The 27,525-nt window shown below is 51.1% G+C and overlaps 2 protein-coding genes across 7 annotated transcripts; both read left to right on the top strand.

Annotated features, from left to right (window-relative positions):
• Positions 1-1,956: 1,956 nt before the first annotated feature.
• Positions 1,957-5,985, top strand: LOC117434935 (ferritin, heavy subunit). The gene is made up of 5 exons (XM_034057666.3): positions 1,957-2,260; positions 3,903-4,013; positions 4,478-4,624; positions 4,918-5,043; positions 5,634-5,985. The coding sequence occupies exons 2-5, from the start codon at positions 3,912-3,914 to the stop codon at positions 5,790-5,792; spliced, it is 534 nt and encodes a 177-aa protein (XP_033913557.1). The 5' UTR covers positions 1,957-2,260; positions 3,903-3,911; the 3' UTR covers positions 5,793-5,985.
• Positions 5,986-7,856: 1,871 nt separating this feature from the next.
• On the top strand, positions 7,857-25,866 carry LOC117434919 (guanine nucleotide exchange factor for Rab-3A-like). Of its 6 annotated transcripts, none has more exons than XM_034057644.3 (12): positions 7,857-8,495; positions 12,579-12,801; positions 13,635-13,730; positions 18,458-18,535; positions 18,693-18,911; positions 19,127-19,246; positions 21,789-21,917; positions 22,237-22,349; positions 22,636-22,659; positions 23,041-23,140; positions 23,438-23,504; positions 24,003-25,866. In XM_034057644.3, exons 1-12 carry the CDS (start codon positions 8,269-8,271, stop codon positions 24,086-24,088), a joined length of 1,482 nt encoding a protein of 493 aa, XP_033913535.3. In that variant the 5' UTR covers positions 7,857-8,268; the 3' UTR covers positions 24,089-25,866. The 6 variants fall into 6 exon arrangements, with proteins under 6 accessions (XP_033913535.3, XP_033913536.3, XP_033913537.3 ...); XM_059003068.1 differs by lacking the exon at positions 7,857-8,495 and adding an exon at positions 10,592-10,897; XM_034057649.3 differs by lacking the exon at positions 7,857-8,495 and adding an exon at positions 10,913-10,982.
• The last annotated feature ends 1,659 nt before the right edge of the window (positions 25,867-27,525 follow it).

The following is a 27,525-nucleotide window of genomic DNA, read 5'->3' as shown; positions in this document are numbered from 1 at the left end:
AAGCACAGTGAAAGCATGGTAAAGCATAGGGAAGCATTGTAAAGCACAGAGAGGTCTGGTAAAGCATAGGGAAGCATTGTAAAGCACAGAGAGGTCTGGTAAAGCATAGGGAAGCATTGTAAAGCACAGAGAGGTCTGGTAAAGCATAGGGAAGCATTGTAAAGCACAGAGAGGTCTGGTAAAGCATAGGGAAGCATTGTAAAGCACAGAGAGGTCTGGTAAAGCATAGGGAAGCATTGTAAAGCACAGAGAGGTCTGGTGAAGCATAGGGAAGCATTGTAAAGCACAGAGAGGTCTGGTAAAGCATAGGGAAGCATTGTAAAGCACAGAGAGGTCTGGTGAAGCATAGGGAAGCATTGTAAAGCACAAAGAGGTATGGTAAAACATGTTAAAATAACAAAAAAGTTAAACCATGGTAAAGTATGGTAAATGCACTGTAAATCCTTGTATAAGCTTGTATAAGATAACAGCTGCTAAGGTGAATCATATACAGGTAAAAGAAACAGAGGGTTTACCAATGTGTACATAAAGCTATAACAAAATACATAAATACTGCAAAAGTGCAAAAGTACAAAGTTCACAGCTGAAGAAGTTTATTGCAAAAGGGAAACCAGCTCTTGCTTCGTCACAGGTTTGTTCTTCATGCAATCTTGGAACATTTAAATAAAGTACATTCTTACAAAACAACAACGTCGTCCATGTGCTGCTGTTGCTTAACAATGATGTGTCTATTTTTTGCAAAGTCACGAAACGCCAGCGAATTCTTGGGTGTAATTAAGTCATACTGTCATATTGCAGAACTGCCCTTGGTAACATTTATTGTAGTAACCTGTACTAAACAACACCTCGTGATGCAGGCAGCGGGCAGCAACAGAACACACATCAATCAAACAAGCTGGTAATGATGACATACATCAGGTACCGCCTGTTCAAACCTGCTGTGACGTCACCCGTCAAACACCTGGGAAACTCTGTGCGCTTTGTCGTGTACAAAGTCGCGTTTAAGTGAAAATGATTAGGAGTTACTATTCACTTACATTAAAATAGTCCTGAAGCGTGCCTCTCAAATAATGACAACCGCTATTCAATAGAGAGGCCGTATTTAAAATCATTAAAAACGTATACTCAAACTGAACGTGTAAACACGCATTACAGACTTGCTATCAGTGGATATGTCATTGTAAATTGTTATGTGATAACCGGTGAACATTTTTTCCAATTACTATTTATCAGACTCCTTTATCCAAGGCGACTTACAGAGACTAGGGTGTGTGAACTATGCATCAGCTGCAGAGTCACTTACAACTACGTCTCACCCGAAACCCACAAGGAGGTTAAGTAACTTGCTCAAGGTCACACAGTGAGTGAGCCGGGATTTGAACCGGGGACCTCCAGCAACACAGAATTTTTAGCATTACAATTTTGAGCATTACATTTTCATCTTACACGCTACCCCGTGCAATATACAATGTATTTTACACGTGTGTTGTGTTGCGTGTACGGAACACTGGACAGGTCGACAAGCATCACATTACGTGCTAATGTTGTGTTACAATTACATTTCCCCGTGTTAGTGTGTGGGTGGATTCCGTTTCCCACTTTTGGGAAATGCTAGTCTGTCATGTGTTCTTCTGGTACTGAGCGATTCCAACAATGTCGCCACCCCCTCTAATACATTTTTTATGTCCGAAAAATAAAGAGAATACACAAATACTCCGTTAAACAGTGGGTTATTTATTTTCACAGAAACGTTAACTGTTGGGTAAATGAGTTAAGTTTGAGATTGATAAACAGTTACTCTACATGAAAAAGAGCTGAGTGAACGGCTGGGGCAGAAAAGCCAACGCAACAGCCGCCGCCATTTTAGTAGACCTTCGTGGACTGGCTGCGGGTGGCCCGCCCCCGTTGCCAGGGCGGTGACGTCACTGGTATATAAAAGAGCACGCCGCGCTGTCTTCGGTTCAGAAAGAATCGAGCAGCCTTCGGAAAGAAATAAAATATCGATAACGTGATAGAGGTGTTCCTGCTTCAACAGTGCTTGAACGGAACCCGCAGACAGAACCTTTCTTACATCATAATAATATTCAGTTTAGTTTTCATTCCAGCTCTCTCTAATAATTTAGGTGTTACACATAGTCATATAAAAACGCACCGAATTTACAAAGCATACTCCTATTAAAAAAGCGTTTTAGAAAATAGCGCTGTTTATATCTTCCTGCATCTTCGCCGCTTCACTCATAATCTTCAAGGGCATTTTCAGGTGAGTTGACTGCTTTTTTTTATGCGACACACACAGTGTGTGTGTAATTCGATTTAGATAAATATATCCATCGTTGTGGCAAACATTAGTTTTATTATGTAATGTCATCGTTGTAAACAATCGGTGTAATTAATGATTATATATATATATACACACACACACTTGGATTGTCACTGCACGATGTCGTAATTATGAGAATTAGTGTTTGAAATGTAACATTGTAAAACATATCTTTTTCGCTTGTCTCAGTTCCGTGCCATCATTTTGTATCTTAAATGAACGATAACATTTCGATTGAGCGCCAGTGCATTCCGAGTCGGACTCCTAATGAATCTGCTGCCTTGCGACTAATTGTAGATCGCTGTACTAGTATCGCGAATATAACAGCAGTCGTGTCTAGTTTCAATCGCGTTGTTTTTATTTACACACACACACACACACACAGAAGTTTCTCTCCTGTATGTCTTGTGTTTTTATTATGGTACAGATGTTTAGCATCGCGGTTGTCCCTCCTCTGTTGTGTAAACGAATCTTTCAGATTCAATAATAATAATTTTTCCATGAACACGGGGTACGCAGCATACCTCTAATGGCGTATATAGGTTTGCATCGCAGCGGAGAGCTCTCTGCGCTCAGGCAGAAAAACAAAACAACGCTAGCGACCTTTCCCCAAGAGGTTCGTTTCTGAAGTACAGAGTCCACTTGGGAAAACAACATCTGTGCAAAGTAACCAGGGTCACTAACAAGGCTCAGTTCAGTTTGTTGGCTTTGTAGATAGATAGATAGACAGGCTTCAGTGAGTAACAGAAAAATTCCATCTAGGGTTTCTGTGACGTCATAAAATACGAGACCGAAGATGGGGTTTATAAACTGTCACAGAAACCCGAGATGGAATTGTTTTCCTGTAACTCACTGAAGAGGCCCATCTATTATATATAATCCATGGATACCCTTGTGATGCTATTATTAAAGAAGACGAGGTTCAGCAGTACAGTTTTTTTTTTTTTAAAAGCCTAGTGTTTTTTGTTTGTTTAGAATGGCTCTGGATGTAAATATAGCCTTCATCCATGTATTTTATGTATAATATATATATAATTTTTCTGAATTGCCTTGTGCTTTCACATTGCACTGAAACAAACGAGTCAAACTCAGACCTTTCGTCCAAACGCACTGAGACCACCTCCTTGAGAAGGACTTGCTTCGATTAAACCAGTCTCTGAAAGGGACCGAGTTAATTTGGAGCGTTCACAAACGGCACTCGCTTCGATTTTGGAAACGTGACCTGTCATTGATCGTTTTTTATAAATTTGTTTGTGTGGTTTCATTTATTTAATATTTCATCTTTTGAAGTTAACGGCCACAGTGCCTCGGTGCAGAACGCACGGACTCCAGAGTCTGGGGTTGGTTGCTTCTCAAGATTGTGCCTCCCGCCCCACTCCCCTCTTCTAACCGTAAATGAAAGGGGCGCTCCAGTGACGTAGCACAAAACGTTCTGCTGTCTGTACAGACCTCTCATTTTAAACCAGCTGGTCAAATACAGGAACTGAAACACAAAAGGACTATTAATAAAAAGTTTTGTCATTTTCCCCTCCCTGCAGCTGTTCCAGCTAACCAGTGTGTGTGTGTGTCTTTCTCTCCGCAGACCGTGACCATGAGCTCCCAAGTCAGACAGAACTTCCACCAGGACTGCGAGGCAGCCATCAACCGTCAGATCAACCTGGAGCTGTACGCCTCCTACGTGTACCTGTCCATGGTGAGAGAGTGAGGCTAGCGGTTAGAGCTGAGGCACTGGGAGTGAGGCTAGCGGTTAGAGCTGAGGAACTGGGAGTGAGGCTAGCGGTTAGAGTGGAGGCACTGGGAGTGAGGCTAGCGGTTAGAGTTGAGGCACTGGGAGTGAGGCTAGCGGTTAGAGCTGAGGCACTGGGAGTGAGGCTAGCGGTTAGAGTGGAGGCACTGGGAGTGAGGCTAGCGGTTAGAGCTGAGGCACTGGCAGTGAGGCTAGCGGTTAGAGTGGAGGCACTGGGAGTGAGGCTAGCGGTTAGAGCTGAGGCACTGGGAGGGAGGGAGGTGGTGCAGTCTCGTGGTTAGAGCTGAGGGAGGGAGGGAGGGAGGTGGTGCAGTCTCGTGGTTAGAGCGGAGGCACTGGGACATGGTGTGTGTATAAAAAGCTGCATTTTGTTTATCTGGCTTCCCTTGGCGTCTCCCCTCCCCTTGCAGTCGTACTACTTCGACCGGGACGACGTGGCGCTGCACAACTTCGCCAAGTTCTTCAAGCACCAGTCCCACGAGGAGCGCGAGCACGCCGAGAAACTGATGAAGCAGCAGAACCAGAGAGGGGGGCGCATCTTCCTGCAGGACGTCCGGGTCAGTACCCCACGACCAGAACCGCAAACTCGCTTCCTTCACAGGATGCTTTGATAGGGAATTCCTGTCGATGTTGACAGGGATGGTAATAAGACTCCTATTGCAGTTTCTCCCCCCGTTCCAGGTGTTCATACGAGCTTGAGTAGCCCCAGTGTATCATCAACAAGCTTGATCAAACTCGTAGTCCAGGAGTGGATCAAACTGCTATGCAACTGGAGTCTTTCCGTGCCTGGCTGTGTTGGAGCAAAGGGAGATTGGTCTTTAATTTCTTTCTCTCTCGTGGCCCCCCACAGAAGCCGGAGCGTGACGAGTGGGGCAGTGGTCTGGAGGCTCTGGAATGCGCTCTGCAGCTGGAGAAGAGCGTCAACCAGTCTCTGCTGGACATGCACAAGGTGGCGTCCGAGCGCAACGACCCTCATGTGAGTACCTGTCCTCTCCCTGCACCGTGAGCCGCTTCCACACGCCCGGGAAAACGCCCAAAGAGCAGAGCCTGGTTTATTTGGACACGGACACACCCACACGGGGACACACACACCCGCACGCATGCACACACACACGCATGCATGCACACGCACGCCAGGGAACAGATTTAACATGCTCTTGTAATCCAGAGTCTCTTCCGTCTGAAGGAATCCTCTCTTGAGTTCAGGGATTAAGCTTGTAGGAGTGGCTGGGGCAGGAAGTAAAGGGATTTTGAGGGAGGATGTCAGTCAGTTTACATGCAGGGCTCTTGCTAATGCAGTGAATCCTGTCCTGAGTTCACCTTGAAATAATATCCTGCCTCTAATTCAGACAATTTTAATCTGTGAAGTATTGGATGAAGGCTATTGCCCTGCAGCTGAAAGTGTGGTGTTCTTGTTAATGATATGACATGCAGTTAAATCATACTCTATCTGGAATGAAGTGAACTCCATACTGTCATACAGACACTTGGTCTCCGTGCTCTCCTTGTGTGATGACTGGTCCCAGCCCTTCGCTAATCTTCTCTCTCTCTCTCTCCTCCCTGCAGATGTGTGACTTCATTGAGACTCACTACCTGGACGAGCAGATCAAGTCTATCAAGGAGCTGGGAGACTGGGTGACCAACCTGCGCCGCATGGGAGCACCCCAGAACGGCATGGCAGAGTACCTGTTCGACAAGCACACCATGGGGTCCGCGCAGAGCTAGACTGGCCCTCCCCCCTCCCCTCCCCTCCCCTCCCTCCACAAGCCAGCATGCATTACATCTGCTTCACCCTGGAGATTCAGTCTGTTCTGTACCGCACTGTGTTCTATCTGTGTGCGTGTCCCTCTCCATGTTGTGTGGCTTCATAAGTGACCTTGTCGTGTATTTAATAAATAAAAAGAAACTGGGCTCTGTTCTTTTGTGTTTGCATTTTTTGACTGTGCTGGTGAAGCAGCGAGGAGGTTCAGACCCAGTCCAGTAACCTCACCTTGACGCGTGGTGCAGCTGAGTTCCACAGCCCAGGCTTGGAGGTTATGGACTGTTCGCACACCCTGGAGTGAGTTCCTGTGCTTGCAAGGGGACGTCCCTGTGCCTCCCACAGTGAATCGGGCGCAGGGCTCCTGTAAAGTCAGAGCTGCGGTGCATAGTGTCTGGCTGTGACCCATGCCTGCCTAACCATTGTCTCAAGACCATAATTAAATACCAGTCCCTGTATTTCACTGGACTGAAAAGTCCGTCCCTGCTAGCGCTATCATTGGCTGCTTCAAGGTTTTATAAAAAAAATAAATGGAGCGTGTTAGGTGGAAACTCCAGTTTGTAACATCAATGGTTTTCTTTTATGGACACTTGAAGCAACCAATGATAGTGGGGATTTCGATTTAGCTGTCCATTCAGAGAAGAGGGATGTAGTTACGGGGAGTGGGAGTGTGAAAGCTGGCTGATGCTTCGTTTCTTAAACGGAGCGCGGATGAGAGGAGGTGTCGATGTTTGAGAACCGTTGTATTTCAACATGAGTTTAAAAAAGCATTGTTTTTCTGTGTGATTCACAACAACACGCAGAGACCAAACACGACCGCGTGTTTCCACTGTAAGTCTGATGTATTTCACTTAGTTATAGTAGAACATTTATTCTGTCACGTGTTTGTAGATATGTATGTTTTTTTACAACATTTATAAATATCAAAAATCTAGCTCCAAATTTGCACGCCTGATCTTTGATATCCCAATTGCTCGGAGGAGGAGGTGGAGATAGACAGCCACTTGGATGATGACCCCTGATTTCGTATCAAACCATTTCTGCTGGTACTCCTGTGAGATCCTAATGATAAAAGTTATGTGAACCAGCTCTGAACCAGATCACAGTGAGTTTAAGCAAGAAGAAAAATAATCAAAAGGAAAGAAAAAATACATCTTTATTAATGAATTAACAACACAACAGATCACAGTAGTCACAGGGCTGCAGCCATTAAACATTACAATCAGTGCAGTGCACAACAGTGGCCTCCTCGCTCAGCCCCTTACCTGTGTAACTCTAACCCAAACCCCAAACCACAACCCCAACCCCTAACCCCAACCACAACCCCGACCCCGACCATAACCTGTGACTGCAGTGTTTTCTGGAGGAGTGACTGCAGTATATGCTACAGGAAACCACAGTGGAGTGTTAATGAGTTTTGATTTGTGAGTAAAGGGAAGTGAAGGAGATCTCTGAGTACCTGTGCTTTCCAGCAGCAGTCTGTCTGGTCAGAGCGAGGGGATGGGGGAGGGGGTGGAGGCCGTGAAAGCAGAGGGGCAGAGTCACCCCGCTGCTTCAGTAAAAGCACAGCACAGTGTAACAAAGCACAGAGAGGACTGCTGAAGCATAGGGAAGCATTGTAAAGAACAGAGAGGTCTGGTAAAGCATAGGGAAGCATTGTAAAGCACAGAGAGGTATGATAAAGCATAGGGAAGCATTGTAAAGAACAGAGAGGTCTGGTAAATTCATAGTATAACCATGGGAAAAGCATGGGGGCAAACTGCAAATTTACAATGGTAAATAGCTGTGTTTTTGGACTGGAGGGAGCACCCTTTCTCTAGGGGGGTGAGGGAGGGAGCAGTTTGTAGTCAGGTTTTACAGTGTGTGCTCCAGCCTTCTTTACAGAATGATCCAGCCCGGTGCACACACGGCACTCTGTGTTTAAAAGGTGCAATTATAAAATGATGCACTGTTCAGAGCGTCGAGCGTGTGGCGTGAAGGTTCTTAAAGATTTGCATCACTGTTTTTCTGTTAATAATTAAACCTGCAGGAGCAGAACGCAAAGATCAGCAGGCCCAAAGTGCAAGATCCACACAAGCAGGGAACTCCACACCCCCTCCCTGCCCCAGCACAGACTCCACTCCACTATCCAACACATTCTGAACACAGCCACGGTCTCTTCTCCTGCTCTCCACATCTCTGCTCTGCGGGTGTGAGTCTGTCTGTTCTCCTCCTCTCTGCTCTGCGGGTGTGAGTCTGTCTGCTGTCCACCTCTCTGCTCTGCGGGTGTGAGTCTGTCTGCTGTCCACCTCTCTGCTCTGCGGGTGTGAGTCTGTCTGCTGTCCACCTCTCTGCTCTGCGGGTGTGAGTCTGTCTGCTGTCCACCTCTCTGCTCTGCGGGTGTGAGTCTGTTGTTGTCCACCGTTCTGCTCTGCGGGTGTGAGTCTGTCCAGCTCAAGCCCCATGGACTCCTTCGAGGGGCTGCACTCTGTCACGCTCTCCCCCGGCTCCCTGTCTCCCCGGACCAGCCTGGATTATGAGATTCTCATCACTGGGGAAACACAGGTCTACTCCTCCCCAGCCCTGTTCTGCGGGATTCGATACCAGCCCCCCCACGCTGGCGCCAGTCACCAGGGGTACCCTGAAATCAGCGCAAGGTGCAAGGAAGAGGTCCCCGACAACTATGACAGGTATGTGACCCTACGTTCCCGCTAGCCGCTCGCCACCTCGCCACAAGCAAAGCGTTTCCCATACAATACTAGTGCAACAGACTCGCAATATGCATTGGCTTTGAAAAATGTACTTGTGTAAGACTGCCAGCATGATTACTTTCAATGTGTGCTGGTAGATGAATCAATACGGACTGTTTAGTTTGATTTCATTTCGCCCAATGAATTAGCTTGTTCATGTAAAATGCATGCCATTCAAATCAGTCGGTTGAATGGGACATTATCAAGGAAAAATCAGCCCATAGCAATAGGGCAGTAGGAACCTACTAGCCTCCCAACAGTGCTTTAATGGACGTCGGGTGGAGTAGCCGCTAGAGGGCGCTAAAAAGCGGTGTTGAAATAATAGTAAAAACTATTTTAAAAAAAAACAAAAAACATGACATCCAACAGAAAAATTGACATGTTTTAAAAAAAAAAAAAATTGTAGACACAAATGATCAGAATCATGTTCAGAAAGATGTCGCAAGGATACCACCCATGTACACACAACTAAACATGGCCGCGTTAGTCAGAGGGAGGTGAAGCAGTCCTGGTTTCAAACATACCCTCTGCTCCCGAAAGAACATTTTCACAGACGGCAAGTCAGAAACACGCAGCTTCGAAAGATCACAGCTAACTTTTTTTTTTTTTTTTTTCTTTAAAATGTGCTGAAATATATTTTTGGAAATGGTAACAGAGCGGTTTCGAAAGAGGAACAATTTAAAAACAAGGATTCGTCTCACTATGATTTATTGAGTTTTAATGTCAGAATCGGTGCAATATTACTGTCAATAGTCCCAGGTGTAAAAAAATACGTTTTTTAAGCACAGTAGTGGCTGTACAATCCTACTAATATTATCAATCACATCAGCACAAGCTTGTGTAATGGAGCTGCGGCTGGTCAGGGAGGCATTCATATTAACATACACTAATAACACTGTCCTGCAGTGGAAAGAAACCCGGGAATAATGAATCAACCACGGGTTTGAATCAGGGCTGTGCCAGCCCACTTCCGAGCCCTCGTTTCCACCTGTCCCTCGAACCCAGTGTGTGCCTCTCGTCCCGTTGCCAGTATAAACGGGAGCCGTGTGCGCGCACTGCGCCGCGTCTCCTCTCCCTGTACGGAGAGATGCCAGCGTGTCACTGCTGATTGTGTAATCGCTCTGAGTCAAAGTCTCCTTTCAGCCCGAGTGTGTCTCAACACAGCAGCTGCGAGGTTTACTATAGCGTAGCCTGCAGATACACAAACAAAAAAATAACTGAAGATCTTCTCTCTCCCTCCGTCTCACCCCCTAAGAGAAAGGGTGCTCCCTCCAGTCCAGGGCAGGCTTGAGGCACGGAGACTGAACTGCTCCCTCCATCCCCCCCTCACCCCCCTAAGAGAAAGGGTGCTCCCTCCAGACCAGGGCAGGCTTGAGGCACAAAGACTGAACTGCTCCCTCCCTCCCTCCCCTAAGAGAAAGGGTGCTCCCTGCAGACAAGGGCAGGCTTGAGGCACGTACACTGAACTGCTCCCTCCCTTCCTCCCTCACCCCCCCTAAGAGAAAGTGTGCTCCCTCCAGTCCAGGGCAGGCTTGAGGCACGGAGACTGAACTGCTCCCTCCGTCCCTCACCCCCCCCCCCTAAGAGAAAGGGTGCTCCCTCCAGTCCAGGGCAGTCTTGAGGCACGGACACTGAACTGCTCCCTCCCTCACCCCCCCTAAGAGAAAGTGTGCTCCCTCCAGTCCAGGGCAGGCTTGAGGCACGGACACTGAACTGCTCCCTCCCTCACCCTCCCTAAGAGAAAGTGTGCTCCCTCCAGTCCAGGGCAGACTTGAGGCACGGACACTGAACTGCTCCCTCCCTCAGTCTCACCCCCTCCCTCACCCCCTAAGAGAAAGGGTGTTCTCAGCTCAAGAACTTGAATTTGCTTTATAACTTGAACGAGTCATTGTTTATGCACTGCAGCCCCAGAGAAGCGCGTAGCAGGAGATTGGGGTTTGGTTTGAATTGCAGGGTAACTTGTTTTTCCGTCACATGATCTTGGGAATACAATAAAAAAAAAAAAAAATAGGATGAGGGGGGCGGGCGACGTTATCACGTGTTTCCTGTCAGCGGAGGTTTTTTTTTTTTTTAAATGCGAAAAATATTTATACATTTTACCAGCCCCCTGCTGAATTAATATACAGCGACAGGACGCGGTAGTGAAAAGCCGCCTGCAAACACAGCGCTGATACAAAACTGCTGCCCTGCTGGACTCCCGTCACCCGATCCTGTTTTCTTTCTATCGCTGTTCGGAGTGGGCTGGCGAACCGGGACAGAAACCGGGCAGGAAGCATGCAGAACTAGTGGGGCGGTCGGGCTGCGACGGGATTAATCAGAGCTGCGCGGCCGAGACAGAGACAGTAAGTCGGCTATTGGTGTTTTTTCCGCCGTCCCTCCTTCATGTTGTGTCTGTGCTAGCCTGGCTGTATCCTGTCGCAGCGGGGGGTAAGGCACTGCACAATGTGAAATAGAATTGACTTCACTGTACCAGCATATTATTAGTGCTGCTGTGATTTATCACAATTCAGCCGTCTAATATTGTAATGCGTGGTATAAACCAATGTGCATTAAGAAGTTGTACAAATGGCGAAACGTGGTGTTTAAATTCACACCATGTGTGAAACCAGAACGTTTTAATAACAGATCTGTGTTTGTAATTCACTAGCCCGGCGTCCTAATACCGAGTGCCCACGGTAACCTGCATTCTAGTTTTTGAAATTCACGTTGAAGTCTGGTTTTGCTTTGCCGTCTCGGCTGTTCCTGGCTGCGCTCGACAGAGCTGCAAGAACGCGAGGAATGCCTGTCTGCCCGCTGCGGGGTTTGAGGTTTTGGGGGGAAGCTGACTTTTCTTTCCGGAGGCGGAGTGGCCTATCGGATTAGAGGCAATTGCAAACCCAAACGTGTGTAGGACAGGCCAGGAGGGTGTGATTAAAAGTAAGGTAAAGATTGTGCAAAAACTAGCCAGTATCGCGTTCACCATGCAGACAGACAGACAGACTATGATGTGACCGGGTGAACGGCCCCTTCGAACCCCGCTGTCTGTCTGTCGCGCTGTCTGTCGCGCTGTTTAAAGGCGATGGGGATCTCTGTAAGGAGAGAGATTCAGTGACAGAGCTGTTGAGTGCAGGTCTCTTCCATGCATTGTGCTTGCTCTGTAAATCCTCCCTGAACGCGCACACAGGAGTTTATTAACCCCTCGGGCATCCTTCACCTGGCAGTCCAGGAACCACAGCTTTCACAGCAAGGAGCAGCTATAAGACCCAGTGCAGTCCCATGCACTCCCCAGAGCTCCACTTGCTGTTGCCAGACCCCCTCCAGTACAGTGTTCTGTGACTCGCTGCAGAGTTAAGTTATACCAGCCATGCCAGCGTGGTGCCCGCAGGGAATAGGCCAGCTCTCTGGCGTCCTGTCCTGGGAGGTGACGTTCTTGAGCAGTTGAAGCTACACAATAGATTCGAAGCTAGTTTTTTAAAAATACCGGTAACACTTTAAAATAAGTGTCTGTAATTCCAGTGTAACTAACACAGGATTTCTTACTGATTTCAAATGAGATTCCCTGAATTCAAATCGAATCAGATCTGTTGTGTTGAGGTTGTGTAGCTTGAGCTGTTTAAGAATGACACGCAGAGGTTCTCCATGGGCCTCGAGGCTGGGTGTAACTTTATCTGACAGAGTGAATGTGTTCATCTACAGCAGCAGCAGCAGCTCTCAGACAAACAAGGACTGCAGCCTCATACTTCACATGGGATAGTCATTGAATGACCAGCCTGGAAAAACAAGAAGGGAGAGAAAGGCCAAATCAGGTCAGGTTTCACATGCAGTCTGTGAGCTTAATAATAATCTCTCTCTACTCTCTCTGTCTCCTTTCTCCTCCCCCTCTCTCTCCTCTCTCTCTCCACTCTCTCCTCTCTTCTCTCTCCATGCTCTCCTCTCTCTGTTCTCCCCTCTCTTCTCTCTTCCCTCTCCACTCTCTCCTCTCTGCTCTCCTCTCTCTCTCTTCCCCCCTCTCTCCACTCTCTTCTGTCCCCCCCCCTCTTGCAGTCCCTTGGATCTGGAGGCGGGGTCCTGGAGCGTGTCCAATCGGAGTGCGGGGATCGAGCAGGCTGTTCCAATGCCACTGGGAGCCGAGGGGGGTCCGGAGGGTCCTGAGAGTGAGGAGAGCGCGCGGGCGCGATACAACGTGGCCCGCCTGCGCAGCTCCTCCGTGGAGATCCGGGAGAAGGGATCGGAGATCCTGAAAGAGGAGCTGCACAAAGCACAGAAAGTGAGGAGCCGGAAGAGGGGAGGGAGGAGTCAGCTAGCGAGTGTTTAATAATTGTGGACGAGTAAATGACAAATGTTTCATTTTCAGTGTCATCAATTGCTGTTTTTTGATTGCAGACACTGAGAAAGGCTTCTAGTGGAAACATTTATCACTGAATTTACACTGAAGATGCTGAGAAAGACTTCTAGTCAAAATGTTTAATTGAACTCAAGATTCTCTGTTAGCATTGTGTGTGTAAGAGCTCTGTGTTTGCACTGTGTGTGTAAGAGCTCTCTGTTTGCACTGTGTGTAAGCTCTGTGTTAGCATTGTGTGTGTAAGAGCTCTGTGTTAGCATTGTGTGTGTAAGAGCTCTGTGTTTGCATTGTGTGTGTAAGAGCTCTCTGTTAGCATTGTGTGTGTAAGAGCTCTCTGTTAGCATTGTGTGTGTAAGAGCTCTCTGTTAGCATTGTGTGTGTAAGAGCTCTATGTTTGCACTGTGTGTGTAAGAGCTCTCTGTTAGCATTGTGTGTGTAAGAGCTCTGTGTTTGCATTGTGTGTGTAAGAGCTCTCTGTTAGCACTGTGTGTGTAAGAGCTCTCTGTTAGCATTGTGTGTGTAAGAGCTCTCTGTTAGCATTGTGTGTGTAAGAGCTCTGTGTTTGCACTGTGTGTGTAAGAGCTCTGTGTTTGCACTGTGTGTGTAAGAGCTCTGTGTTTGCATTGTGTGTGTAAGAGCTCTGTGTTTGCACTGTGTGTGTAAGAGCTCTGTGTTTGCACTGTGTGTGTAAGAGCTCTGTGTTTGCACTGTGTGTGTAAGAGCTCTGTGTTTGCTCTGTGTGTGTGTGACTCCTGCAGGAGCTGAAGCTGAAGGATGAGGAGTGTGAGCGCCTGTCCCGGGTTCGAGAGCAGCTGGAGGAGGAGCTGGAGGAGCTGACTGCCAGCCTGTTTGAGGTGCGTCCGTCCAGCAGAGACAGAGCACAGAGCAGGGTCCCAGTGCAGACTGGTCTGAGCCTCTGCAGATTCTAGTGTCCGCTCAATTACACACTGACCCCCACACACACTGACACACCCACACACTGACCCCCACACACACTGACACACCCACACACTGACACGTACACACACACACACTGACCACACTCACATACACACACACACTGACACACGTACACACACACACACTGACCCCCATACACACTGACACACGTACACACACACACACTGACCCCCATACACACTGACACACGTACACACACACACACTGACCACACTCACATACACACACACACTGACACACGTACACACACACACACTGACCCCCACACACACTGACACACGTACACACACACACACTGACCCCCATACACACTGACACACGTACACACACACACACACACACACACTGACCCCCCCACATGTACACACACACACTGACACTCACACACACTGACCCCCACACACACTGACACACGTACACACACACACACTGACCCCCTGTGGCAGTCTGGCTCGCAGTGGTGATGTGGATGACGTCACGGACCAGGAAGTAACTCAAACCAAAACAGTGGATGGGCGGTTGAAGCTGAGTGCTGGTGCACTCAGCGTATTTAATAAACAAAACAAAAACAAAAGATTTAACAAAACACCAAACCAAAGGGCACGAGGGCCGAACGAATAAACAAACAAGTAAGTTTCGTGCTGGATACTCCAGCACGTTTTAGCAATTGTTTTCTTCCTCTCTCTCTCTCCCGTTCTCCACTCTCGAACACTCCACACCCCGAGTGCAGAGTGCTGCTGGTTTATATACTCTGGCCGAGGGATTTAACTAGTTGGTAATTATCTTATTATCCCCCGGCCAGAGTCTGCACGCGTTTGGTAAGGATGCATGACTGTCAGCTAGTTAAATAATCAGTAGCTGATCAGCCATGCATCCTCACGAGGTTTTTAAATATAACAATAAAAGACGCGGCGCTTTTACCCGCGCCGCAAACAAAAATACAAATAATAATAAATAGGGGCGGGACACTCCGCCACACATGCCCCCCCTTGTGCGCAGCACACATGGCCTTTTCGGCCACCTCCCCCCTTAGTCCCCAAAGTCCCGGTTAGCAGTCCCGGCGCAGGAACAGGGGCAGCAGCGGACCAAAGGTGGCGGCCACGGTGGGATGTCCTCCTCCCACCCAAACAGCCGTAGCGTTCCAATGGCCCGCGCACCGGCCGGCTCCTCTGGCCAAAAAAATTTTGGGGGTGGTCTCCAGACCTGCCCCCCCTTCTTCATGGCCGGCCACCCTTTCTCCTGCAGCGAAATTGCTGCGGGGGAAGCTGGTCTCCTGACCTCCCCCCCCTTCTTCATGGCTGGCAGCTGCCCTTCATGGGGCTCCAGCCACAGTATTTCCTGCCGCGAAAGTGCGGCTGGGGGAGCTGGTCTCCTGACCTCCCCCCTCCTCTTCACGGCCAGCAGTTCCCCTCCGTGGGGCTCTGACCACATGATCTCCGGCCGCGAAAGTGCGGCTGGGGGAGCTGGTCTCCTGACCTCCCCCCTCCTCTTCACGGCCAGCAGTTCCCCTCCGTGGGGCTCTGACCACATGATCTCCGGCCGCGAAAGTGCGGCTGGGGGAGCTGGTCTCCTGACCTCCCCCCCTTTCTTCATGGCCGGCAGCTCCCCTCCGTGGGGCTCCGACCACAGTGTAGTGACCCCAGGCGAAGCAGGATCCCTGGCGACCCCAGGCGACTGCAGCGGCAGCGGACCCTCGGGAGGTGAACTCGGGAGGGGAGCCCCTGGCCATGGAGGCGGCAGCGGGAGCTCCACTTCTCCCTCGTTCTCTGTAGCTGGTGGCTCTCCAGGTGATGCGGAGCAACAGGCAGCCCCAGGCGATGCGAAGCAGGCATCCCTGGGTGGTGCGAGGCAGGGCAGGAGCAGTCCTTCCCATGACGGTGGATGTGGAACCAGCAGGTATTCACCCTCTGCTGGTGGAGGTGGGAGGGGAAAGCAGTCCTCCCACGGCGGCTGAGGCGGAACCAGCAGGTATTCACCCTCTGCTGGTGGAGGTGGGAGGGGCAAGCAGTCCTCCCATGGCGGTTGAGGCAGAACCAGCAGGCATTCACCCTCTGCTGGTGGAGGTGGGAGGGGCAAGCAGTCCTCCCACGACGGTGGAGGCGGAACCAGCAGGCATTCACCCTCTGCTGGTGGAGGTGGGAGGGGCAAGCAGTCCTCCCACGGCGGTTGAGGCAGAACCAGCAGGCATTCACCCTCTGCTGGTGGAGGTGGGAGGGGCAAGCAGTCCTCCCACGACGGTGGAGGCGGAACCAGCAGGCATTCACCCTCTGCTGGTGGAGGTGGGAGGGGCAAGCAGTCCTCCCACGGCGGTTGAGGCAGAACCAGCAGGCATTCACCCTCTGCTGGTGGAGGTGGGAGGGGCAAGCAGTCCTCCCACGACGGTGGAGGCGGAACCAGCAGGCATTCACCCTCTGCTGGTGGAGGTGGCGGAGGCAGAGGCAGCTCTTGCTGCTCTGCTCTGGGTGATGGTGGAGACAGAAGCAGCTCCTGCTGCTCTGCTCCTGGTGGTGGTGGAGACAGAGGCAGCTCCTGCTGCTCTGCTCCTGGTGGTGGTGGAGGCAGAGGCGATGGGGCGGATGCTGGCCACTCAGAGGGAGGCTGTGGCGGTGCTGGCTCCCTCTGCTGTGGCGGCTGGGCTGGTGTGTGCCGTGCTCCCTTCAGCAGCATAAATAGAGGCTGCTGGGGAACACCAGCATCCTGCCCTTCTCCCCCCCAGAAAAATTCAGGGGGTTGAGCCTGTAACTCCTCCCCTTCTGGCTCTTGGGACTGCAGCTTGGGTCCTAGGGCTGTGGAAGCCCCGACTTCCCTCTCTTCGGGCCGTGGACACACCGACTCCTCCCTTTTGGGCTGTGGACGCACCGACTCCTCCCTTTTGGGCTGTGGATGCACCGACTCCCCCCTCTTGGGCTTAGGACGTTCGGGCTCCTCCCACTCGGGCGCAGGACGTTCGGGCTCCTCCCACTCAGGCGCAGGACGTTCGGGCTCCTCCCACTCAGGCGCAGGACGTTCGGGCTCCTCCCGCTCAGGCGCAGGACGTGCGGGCTTCTTTGCCTTCTTAGCACCGCCCCTCCTTCCCTTCTTCGGGACCAGCAGTTCCACCTCCTGCCATGGAGGGGGTTGGTCGGGTGCTTTGTGCCCGACCTTGCCGACGGCAAAGCACCACTCCTCCCCTTTGAGGCAGGTGAGGCAGGTTTCCTGATCCACCTGCGGCGATGGTATGGCCTTCAGGTGGATCCACTCCTCCGCAGTCTCCACCTCACCTCGATCAAAGGCCTGCACAAAGAGGGGGTCTTCATATGGGCACACCTCAGGGAGGTGCCCATACTCCAGGCAGGCGAGGCACCATGTAGCCCCTCCTTCCTTCAACTCCCTCTGATGCGCATGCCACCTCTCCATATAGGCGTCCACTTCATCCATTTTTTTTTTTTTTTTTTTTTTCAAACACAAAAAACACTATTTGAAAAAACGAACACGAAAAAAACTTCCTTTGCTGTTCCTGGTCCGGCTGTTGGAGGCGTTGTTTGTCCCACGCAGGACACCATATGTGGCAGTCTGGCTCGCAGTGGTGATGTGGATGACGTCACGGACCAGGAAGTAACTCAAACCAAAACAGTGGATGGGCGGTTGAAGCTGAGTGCTGGTGCACTCAGCGTATTTAATAAACAAAACAAAAACAAAAGATTTAACAAAACACCAAACCAAAGGGCACGAGGGCCGAACGAATAAACAAACAAGTAAGTTTCGTGCTGGATACTCCAGCACGTTTTAGCAATTGTTTTCTTCCTCTCTCTCTCTCCCGTTCTCCACTCTCGAACACTCCACACCCCGAGTGCAGAGTGCTGCTGGTTTATATACTCTGGCCGAGGGATTTAACTAGTTGGTAATTATCTTATTATCCCCCGGCCAGAGTCTGCACGCGTTTGGTAAGGATGCATGACTGTCAGCTAGTTAAATAATCAGTAGCTGATCAGCCATGCATCCTCACGAGGTTTTTAAATATAACAATAAAAGACACGGCGCTTTTACCCGCGCCGCAAACAAAAATACAAATAATAATAAATAGGGGCGGGACACTCCGCCACACCCCCACACACACTGACACACGTACACACACACACACTGACCACACTCACATACACACACACACTGACACACGTACACACACACACACTGACCCCCATACACACTGACACACGTACACACACACACACACACACACTGACCCCCCCACATGTACACACACACACTGACACTCACACACACTGACACACGTACACACACACACACTGACACACGTACACACACACACTGACCCCCCCACACGTACACACACACACACACACACACTGACCCCCCCACACGTACACACACACACACACACAGAGTTACCACCTGAAGGACGGGATTGAAAGATTTCATATTATTTATTTCTCTATTTATTTTGTTGACACATTAAGTTCCCTTTAGTGGAGGCAGTCTGGTAACAATGCAAATCAAATCAAAGGCTCTTTCACTAAAACAGGAAGAGCGCAGGAACACTGCAATGCAGAGCGCACCTCCCGCCCTCCTCGTCTCTCCCTCATTCCTTTCTCTTCCTTCCTCTCCCCTTGTCTCCTATCAGGAGGCTCACAAGATGGTTCGGGAGGCGAACACGAAGCAGGCGGTGGCTGAGAAGCAGCTGAGAGAAGCGCAGGGGAAGGTGAGCCCGTCAATCACCTGAATGATTGATACGCTGACTGACTGACTGACTGACTGATTGATTAGCTGGTTGGTTTGCTGGGTGATTCATAGAAGTATTGCCCCTGTCCCCTCCCCCCCCCCCCCCTCCCCCCCCCCCCCCCCTCCCCCCCTCTCAGATTGACGTTCTCCTGGCTGAAGTCTGCGCTCTCAAGACGCTGGTCCTCACCTCCACCCCCTCCTCCCCGAACAGGGAGATGCATCCCCAGCTGCTCAGCCCCCCCAAGTCCGTCTTCAAGAAGGGCCACACCCGCAACAAGAGCGCCAGCAGCGCCGTCGCCACGGCAACGCCCCTGCCGGGCTCCGCCACGCAGCTAATCAGCAGGGACAGCAAGGAGGTGAGGGGTGTGGCTCTGTAGCTCTGTGTTCTGCACTGAGAGTTAATGACAATATACTGGGTTGGTTTACTGCGTGGTGATTGGGTTGAGTGGTGCGATCTTAAACTGAAAACAGCTGAACATCCAAACGAATAGAGCTAGTCTACTAACTTGAGCTTCCTCACTGTCTCTGTCTCTGTCCCCCCTCTCTCTCTCTCTCTCTCTCTCTCTCTCAGCCTGCAGTCCCTGCTCTCCTGTCTCTGATCCTGTGTATAGTGCCGGGTAGGGCAGTCCATGTGACCTATGAACCCTGCTGGCAGGACGAGGGGGCGGGGTCTGTGTCCTACCTTCGCCAGGTAACCCTAACCTTACCCCCCCTCCTCTTTCACCTTTCGTTTCTTTTCTCAGATCCTTTTCTTTATTTTGTTCTGCTGTTTTCTCTCTATATGTTTGTTGCTTGACTGGTACACTGTCCCAGCTTCCTGCTGCATTGCAGAGTGCTCCGATGAAGCTTTCGTCCGGGTAGAGCAGGGATGGGAAAGAGACTCCCGCTGCACAGCAGTCTGATCCACTGCTGGTTTCACTCCGAGTTTAATAAGACACACCTGAGCGTGTTACCTAGACACACTGGGGCTAATCAAGCTAGTAGTCAAACCTGGACTGGGTGACACTGCTACACACTGTGTGTGTGTGTGTGTGCAGTGAGAGATGCTGCACTGTATGTGTGTGTGTGGGGGTTGGGTTTGAGCTCGCGGGGGTTGGGTTTGAGCTCGCGGGGGGTTGGGTTTGAGCTCGGGGGGGTTGGGTTTGAGCTCGCGGGGGTTGGGTTTGAGCTCGGGGGGGTTGGGTTTGAGCTCGCGGGGGTTGGGTTTGAGCTCGCGGGGGTTGGGTTTGAGCTCGCGGGGGGTTGGGTTTGAGCTCGCGGGGGGTTGGGTTTGAGCTCGCGGGGGGTTGGGTTTGAGCTCGCGGGGGTTGGGTTTGAGCTCGCGGGGGGTTGGGTTTGAGCTCGCGGGGGGTTGGGTTTGAGCTCGCGGGGGGTTGGGTTTGAGCTCGTGGGGGGTTGGGTTTGAGCTCGCGGGGGTTGGGTTTGAGCTCGGGGGGGTTGGGTTTGAGCTCGGGGGGGTTGGGTTTGAGCTCGCGGGGGGTTGGGTTTGAGCTTGCGGGGGGTTGGGTTTGAGCTCGGGGGGGTTGGGTTTGAGCTCGCGGGGGGTTGGGTTTGAGCTCGCGGGGGGTTGGGTTTGAGCTCGCGGGGGTTGGGTTTGAGCTCGCGGGGGTTGGGTTTGGGTTTGAGCTCGCGGGGGGTTGGGTTTGAGCTCGCGGGGGTTGGGGTTGGGTTTGAGCTCGCGGGGGTTGGGGTTGGGTTTGAGCTCGCGGGGGTTGGGGTTGGGTTTGAGCTCGCGGGGGTTGGGGTTGGGTTTGAGCTCGCGGGGGTTGGGTTTGAGCTCGCGGGGGGTTGGGTTTGAGCTCGCGGGGGTTGGGGTTGGGTTTGAGCTCGCGGGGGTTGGGGTTGGGTTTGAGCTCGCGGGGGTTGGGGTTGGGTTTGAGCTCGCGGGGGTTGGGGTAGGGTTTGAGCTCGCGGGGGTTGGGTTTGAGCTCGTGGGGGGTTGGGGTAGGGTTTGAGCTCGCGGGGGTTGGGTTTGAGCTCGTGGGGGGTTGGGGTTGGGGTTGGGTTTGAGCTCGCGGGGGTTGGGGTTGAGCTCGCGGGGTTGGGTTTGAGCTCGCGGGGGTTGGGTTTGAGCTCGTGGGGGGTTGGGTTTGAGCTCGCTGGGGTTGGGGTTGGGGTTGGGTTTGAGCTCGCGGGGGGTTGGGTTTGAGCTCGTGGGGGGTTGGGTTTGAGCTCGCGGGGGTTGGGGTTGGGGTTGGATTTGAGCTCGCGGGGGGTTGGGTTTGAGCTCGCGGGGGTTGGGGTTGGGGTTGGATTTGAGCTCGCGGGGGGTTGGGTTTGAGCTCGCGGGGGTTGGGGTTGGGGTTGGATTTGAGCTCGCGGGGGTTGGGGTTGGGTTTGAGCTCGCGGGGGTTGGGTTTGAGCTCGCGGGGGGTTGGGTTTGAGCTCGCGGGGGTTGGGGTTGGGGTTGAGCTCGCGGGGGTTGGGGTTGGGGTTGGGTTTGAGCTCGCGGGGGTTGGGGTTGGGTTTGAGCTCGCGGGGGTTGGGGTTGGGTTTGAGCTCGCGGGGGTTGGGGTTGGGTTTGAGCTCGCGGGGGTTGGGGTTGGGTTTGAGCTCGCGGGGGTTGGGGTTGGGTTTGAGCTCGCGGGGGTTGGGTTTGAGCTCGCGGGGGTTGGGGTTGGGTTTGAGCTCGCGGGGGTTGGGGTTGGGTTTGAGCTCGCGGGGGTTGGGGTTGGGTTTGAGCTCGCGGGGGTTGGGGTTGGGTTTGAGCTCGCGGGGGTTGGGTTTGAGCTCGCGGGGGGTTGGGTTTGAGCTCGCGGGGGGTTGGGTTTGAGCTCGCGGGGGTTGGGGTTGGGGTTGAGCTCGCGGGGGTTGGGGTTGGGGTTGGGTTTGAGCTCGCGGGGGTTGGGGTTGGGTTTGAGCTCGCGGGGGTTGGGGTTGGGTTTGAGCTCGCGGGGGTTGGGGTTGGGTTTGAGCTCGCGGGGGTTGGGGTTGGGTTTGAGCTCGCGGGGGTTGGGGTTGGGTTTGAGCTCGCGGGGGTTGGGGTTGGGTTTGAGCTCGCGGGGGTTGGGTTTGAGCTCGCGGGGGGTTGGGTTTGAGCTCGTGGGGGGTTGGGTTTGAGCTCGCGGGGGTTGGGTTTGAGCTCGCGGGGGTTGGGTTTGAGCTCGTGGGGGGGTTGGGTTCTGTTCAGTCTGCTGGTATTTGATATTGATTCGGTTGAAATGTCCAGAACACCCCTCATGAACAGAGTACAAGCACAGCAAAGTGTATTAAAGCCACTCCCCCTCTCTCAGGTGGACTCTGTCCTGTTCTCAGAGTTCCTGTCCTGGAGGGTGGAGCCGAGCCTTGAGCCGGAAAGCCCCTTCCTGCAGAGAGTCTACAGGGAGGACATCGGACCCTGCCTGGCCTTCGCTAAGAGAGAGGTAACCCCGTACAAAACACACACAGGGGACCTCCAGGTACAGAGGTGACCCCTTTACAGAGAGGTAACCCCCCCAAAATAAACACACACTTCCACAGCCTCCCTCTCTCTCCCAGTCTGTCCAGGCTGCAGTGGAGAGTTTGAGTTTGGGGCTGTGTGTTGCTGTATTGAAGTCTCTCTCTCTCTCCCCTCTCTCCCAGCTCTCCCAGCTCTCCCAGCTCTCCCAGCTCTCCCAGTCTGTCCAGGCTGCAGTGGAGAGTTTGAGTTTGGGGCTGTGTGTTGCTGTATTGAAGTCTCTCTCTCTCTCCCCTCTCTCCCAGCTCTCCCAGTCTGTCCAGGCTGCAGTGGAGAGTAACACTCTGAGTATTGAACCAGCTGCAGTCCAGGCCTTGCCCATGGTGAAAGCCTCAGCCATCGAGTGTGGAGGCCCCAAGTAAGAACCTCCTTGAGCTTCAAACGAGTTTCAAAACAGCAGCAACACAAACTCACACAAGCCCTGGAAGCAGAGCTCTGACCCTGACCCTGATCATTTCAATATTAATAATAATAGACTTCATTGAGGGGAGTTCTGAACCCCAGGACTGGGTGCAGCAGCAGCAGCAGCAGCAGCAGGGCCAGTGTGAGTTTCTAACCCTGCTTGAATGCTGTCTCTTTCTCTTTCTCTCTCTCTCTCTTCCAATTCACTGCTTTATAAACGAATCCTGTCTTTTATTTTCTAGTGGGTGGCGGGCTCATGTGGTGACGTAAGTGATGATTCCTGAGCATTTTTTTTTTTTTTTTTTGTAACCCCATTAACGAATGCAGGAACGTATTTACTAATCGGCGAGCTTGTTCTCACCAGCGTTTGCAATTTTTTACTCCTCTGTGTGTCTTCATCACCCCCCACCTTCACTTCCCATCTTTCTTCCAAGAGGTGAACCCCACTCCTCCTCGTCCCTCTCGCTCCCTCTCTCTCTGTCTGTCTGTCTCTCACTCCCTCTCTCTCTGTCTGTCTGTCTCTCTCTGTTGTATACTAACTCTGCTCTTCCGTCTCTACTTGCTTGCTGTGTTTTAGTTTTTGTTATTTATCTAAACTTGTAACTGTGTGCCCAACCTCTGATTGGCTGGTGTCTTTCTCATCACAGGAAGTGTGCTCTGAGTGGAATGTCGCGGGCCTGCAAGCACCGAATCAAACTGGGAGACTCTGGGAGCCATTATTACATCTCCCCATGCAGCCGAGCCCGGGTACGAGGGTGCCTGCTTCAGAAGGGCTTTCTGGAATCAGCTGGGATATTCCAGCATCCTGTACTTTATATTGAGTTGAATAATAGCCACACAGCATAGCGCCAGCCAGTTTTGAACTAAAACTTAGTTATGTACTGTACCTATTTAGTACATGAAATGAAATGCAGAATGTCTGTTTTTTTTAACTTTTAAAATATATATTTGGAGTACATTTATTTGTATTTACACAAAGCTGGCAGTTGTGTAGTATTTAATATCTAGTTAACCCTCTCTGTCTCTGTCTCTGTCTCATTTCAGATCACTGCTGTGTGTAACTTCTTCACCTATATCCGTTACATCCAGCAGGGGCTAGTCCGGCAGGAAGGTAAGAGTTAAGGGTTAAGGGTTAAGGGTTAGGGCAGGGGCTAGTGCTTCAGAAAGGTAAGGGAATCTTCAGAGGCATTTGGAAATACTAGAATGTGTGTCACTGCGTTTCATGAAGCTTCTTTTGCTGTTGCTAAGTTCAGCGCTGTACAGTGTTTTAATAGTCCTGGATGACTGGCTGACAGACAGACGCAGGTCAGTTGTAAAGTCCAAACGGGTTCACATCCGAAGATCCAGGGATCCCGACTTGGTTGCAGCAAAAACGAAAGAACATTGATTCTCCATCTCGCCAGCAGGGGGCAGAACATGCAGCTGCAGGGCAGCGCACAGAAACCACTTGAAATTAACATGCTGCTGCTGCTGCTATGAGAAAAAGCACCGATAAGAGGGAGAGTTTCACTGTCTGAGTGTTGGTTTGTTTTTTAGCTTGTTGGCCCCCCCTGTTCTACACGCTGCACTTGGTATAACCCTAACTCCCCCCCACCTTTGTGTGTTTCAGATGAGCAGATGTACTGGGAGGTGATGAGACTCAGGAAGGAGATGTCCATGGCGAAACTGGGCTTCTTCAGAGAAGATGAGGTGTAGAGACAGAGAGAGGGGGGCGCACAGAAGAGGAGATGGGTTCACCTCCAGGATGGAAAGTGAAGGTGGGGGAATTACGAATGAAGAAAAAAAGAAAAGTGATTTGAAATATTGAAGACAAACTGGAAAAGAAAAACTTCTTTTTTTTTACTTTTTTTTTTTTTAAGCACAATGTCCTCCTGACCCTCACACACCCCCCTGACCTTCACACAACCCACCCTGACCCTCACTCACACACACACACACACACCCTGACCTTCACACACACACACACACACACCCCCCCACCCACCCTGACCCTCACACACACACACACCCCCACCCTGACCCTCACACACACACACACACACACACACACACACACACACACCCCCCTGACCCTCACACACACACACCCTTGACCCTCACACACACACGCACACCCCCTGACCTTCACACACACACACCCCAACCTTCAAACACACACACACCCCCTGACCTTCACACACCCCCCGGACCTTCACACACACACATACACCCCTGACCCTCACACACATACACCCCTGACCCTCACACACACACACTCCTGACTCACATCCCCTGACCCTCTCACACACACACACAACCCTGACCCTCACCCTCACTGCTAGCTGATCGGTTTATGATTCTGCTCCAAGATTAGTACAGCTGTGAAGGTGGGGACTGAAAACCAATTCTGCAGTAATAGCTGGAACAGCTTCCTGAAGACTTCAAGACTCTCGTGAATCTCGCTGACTGGCTTTGACATCATGCTTCATACAGAAGTAGAAGTACATGCTGACAAATACACTGAGACACAGACACACTCTCAACCACACTGACACACAGACACCTAGACTCTCGCACACTCTGCGTCTGGCTCACACTGTATTTCAGAAGCAGGCAGTCAGACCCCAGGCTGTCATGAAGGGGAGATGGATTTTTACAGTATTGCATGAACAAATACTCTAATATATAAAGATATCTATGCATCCAGTCCTTGACAATGTTTTATATGGCGATCATCTTATTTTAAAACTTTTTTTTAGTCAATGGCACCATGTTTGGTGCTGCCAGTGCTTCCACACTGCAGCCCAGCTCTCTAACCACTGAGCTACTCAAACCCGCTGCCTTCCACACTGCAGCCCAGCTCTCTAACCACTGAGCTCCTCAAACCCACTGCCTTCCACACTGCAGCCCAGCTCTCTAACCACTGAGCTACTGAAACCCACTGTCTTCCACACTGCAGTGTGCCCAGTGTGCCTTCCACACTGCAGCCCAGCTGTCTAACCACTGAGCTACTCAAACCCACTGTCTTCCACACTGCAGCCCAGCTCTCTAACCACTGAGCTACTCAAACCCACTGCCTTCCACACTGCAGCCCAGCTCTCTAACCACTGAGCTACTCAAACCCGCTGCCTTCCACACTGCAGCCCAGCGCTTTCTTTATCTAACCACTGAGCTCCTCAAACCCGCTGCCTTCCACACTGCAGCCCAGCGCTTTCTTTATCTAACCACTGAGCTCCTCAAACCCCCTGCCTTCCACACTGCAGCCCTGCGCTTTCTTTATCTAACCACTGAGCTCCTCAAACCCGCTGCCTTCCACACAGCACATTACTAGTTGTTTTTTAAGCAAGGTTAAGCAATAACTCTCTCTGGAGTCCTGGTGGTGCCGCTGTTATATACTCTCAGTATATGACTTTATTCTGTAATCTATAGGAAACAACAGTATTTAAAAATAAAAAAAAATCTATTAACTAACATAAAATATACAATTATACAAATTCTGTGTCATGTGTTTTTTTGTTTTTTTTTGTACTGGGGCTACGCCACAGTCTGCCTGGCTCCTCCATTCACTGTCTTTCTGTCTGACTCAGCAGGGCTGGCATTGGTCCCCAGAGGTCTGTGGTAGACACGTGTCCACAGCCTGCACTTAGTCTTCTTTGTGGCAGACTAGTTAGGTTCACTATATTGTGAAAGATATATAGTGTGCAGTGGAGCTTGTACATGAGGGGAGTTTGCTGATGTTTTGTGGGGAGATCTCTTTCCTATAGACCTCTATACAGCTCTGCAGTGTAGAGTTGTCTTTTCTATATACCTCTATACAGCTCTGCAGTGTAGAGTTCTCTTTTCTATATACCTCTATACAGCTCTGCAGTGTAGAGTTGTCTTTTCTATATACCTCTATACAGCTCTGCAGTGTTGAGTGGAGTTTTCTTTCCTATAGACCTTTTTTGGGGGAAGTGGTATGTAGGAGAGGAGAGAGGTTTTGGGGAGTGGTTTGGAGGAGAGGAGAGAGGTTTTGGGGAGTGGTTTGGAGGAGAGAGAGGTTTTGGGGAGTGGTTTGGAGGAGAGAGGGTTTGTTGAGAGGGGAGTGGTTTGGAGGAGAGGGTTTGGGGAGATGGGAGTGGTTTGGAGGAGAGGTTTTGGGGAGGGGAGTGGTTTGGAGGAGAGGATAGAGGGTTTGGTGAGTGGTTTGAGGACATGGGAGTGGTTTGGGGAGAGGGGAGTGGTTTAGAGGATAGGAGAGAGGGTTTGGGGAGAGGGGAGTGGTTTGGGGAGGTGGGAGTTGTTTGGGGAGAGGGGAGTGGCTTGGGGAGAGGGGAGTGGTTTTCTTCTGCACATACATTGAGCTGCAGACACACAGGTCTGCGGGGAGGACAGAGATGGCAGAGGGGGGTAGGATATGCTCCATAGAGAGTTTGGAGGTTATGCATGTAGACGCATCGTAGGCAGTGTGACGCTGCAGGTTTCATAATATTGCTATTTGAATTTCCACCAGCAGATGGCATCTTCCTCTTGGAAACAAACCCGCACCACATTTCTTCGCCAGGGACATTTCGTATAGAATTTCCAAACACTGGCGCACACAGATTAAATCGACGACAGCACTGAGACTCTTCACTGATTGGTCAATTGAACAGCCCCCCCCCCCGCCGTTTACCCACATTCCTCACGGTATCACAAACTTGTGTAAGCAGCTTTTCAGCTCCAAGATCTGTGTTTGTGTGAAAGAGCACAGCAGGGATTACTGAGACCAGGAACTCTGAGTAATAGAATGAATGCAGGAGTTGCGTCTCCATTGGAACCTCAAAATGACAAAGCCTCTGAACGTTTAAACCACGCCAGGTCCCAGATATTTCCGTTGAATCAAGGTGAGAGCAGACTTTCTCTTCCCCTGCCCTGTTGGTCTCCGTGCTGGGGTGGGGAGCCCAGTGTTCTCACAGTAAGCATGTCTGAATGGATGTCTTGTTCTGGTTTGTGAGCCCTGGTGCTGCACTGAATCACCGACACATTCCTGATGATCTATTCTACAAGGAGAACCGCGTGACCGAGTGGCACAGGGCAGCACGACCCCCCCCCCCCCTCACACACACACACTGACACACCGACACATTCCTGATGATCTATTCTACAAAGAGAGCCGCGTGACCGAGTGGCAC

This window comes from Acipenser ruthenus, chromosome 28 (genome assembly GCF_902713425.1).
Source record: "Acipenser ruthenus chromosome 28, fAciRut3.2 maternal haplotype, whole genome shotgun sequence".
Taxonomy (NCBI): domain Eukaryota; kingdom Metazoa; phylum Chordata; class Actinopteri; order Acipenseriformes; family Acipenseridae; genus Acipenser; species Acipenser ruthenus.
Note: the sequence above shows the minus strand (reverse complement) of the source record. Positions and strands in the feature narration are given on the sequence as shown.

Coding starts and splice junctions, on each gene's coding strand:
- LOC117434935 (XM_034057666.3), top strand. CDS start 3,912: ATGAGCTCCCAAGTCAGACAGAACTTCCACCAGGACTGCGAGGCAGCC. Junction 4,625..4,917: donor TCTTCCTGCAGGACGTCCGG/GTCAGTACCCCA, acceptor GGCCCCCCACAG/AAGCCGGAGCGTGACGAGTG. Junction 5,044..5,633: donor CCGAGCGCAACGACCCTCAT/GTGAGTACCTGT, acceptor TCCTCCCTGCAG/ATGTGTGACTTCATTGAGAC.
- LOC117434919 (XM_034057644.3), top strand. CDS start 8,269: ATGGACTCCTTCGAGGGGCTGCACTCTGTCACGCTCTCCCCCGGCTCC. Junction 8,496..12,578: donor GTCCCCGACAACTATGACAG/GTATGTGACCCT, acceptor CCCCTCTTGCAG/TCCCTTGGATCTGGAGGCGG. Junction 23,505..24,002: donor GGGGCTAGTCCGGCAGGAAG/GTAAGAGTTAAG, acceptor TGTGTGTTTCAG/ATGAGCAGATGTACTGGGAG.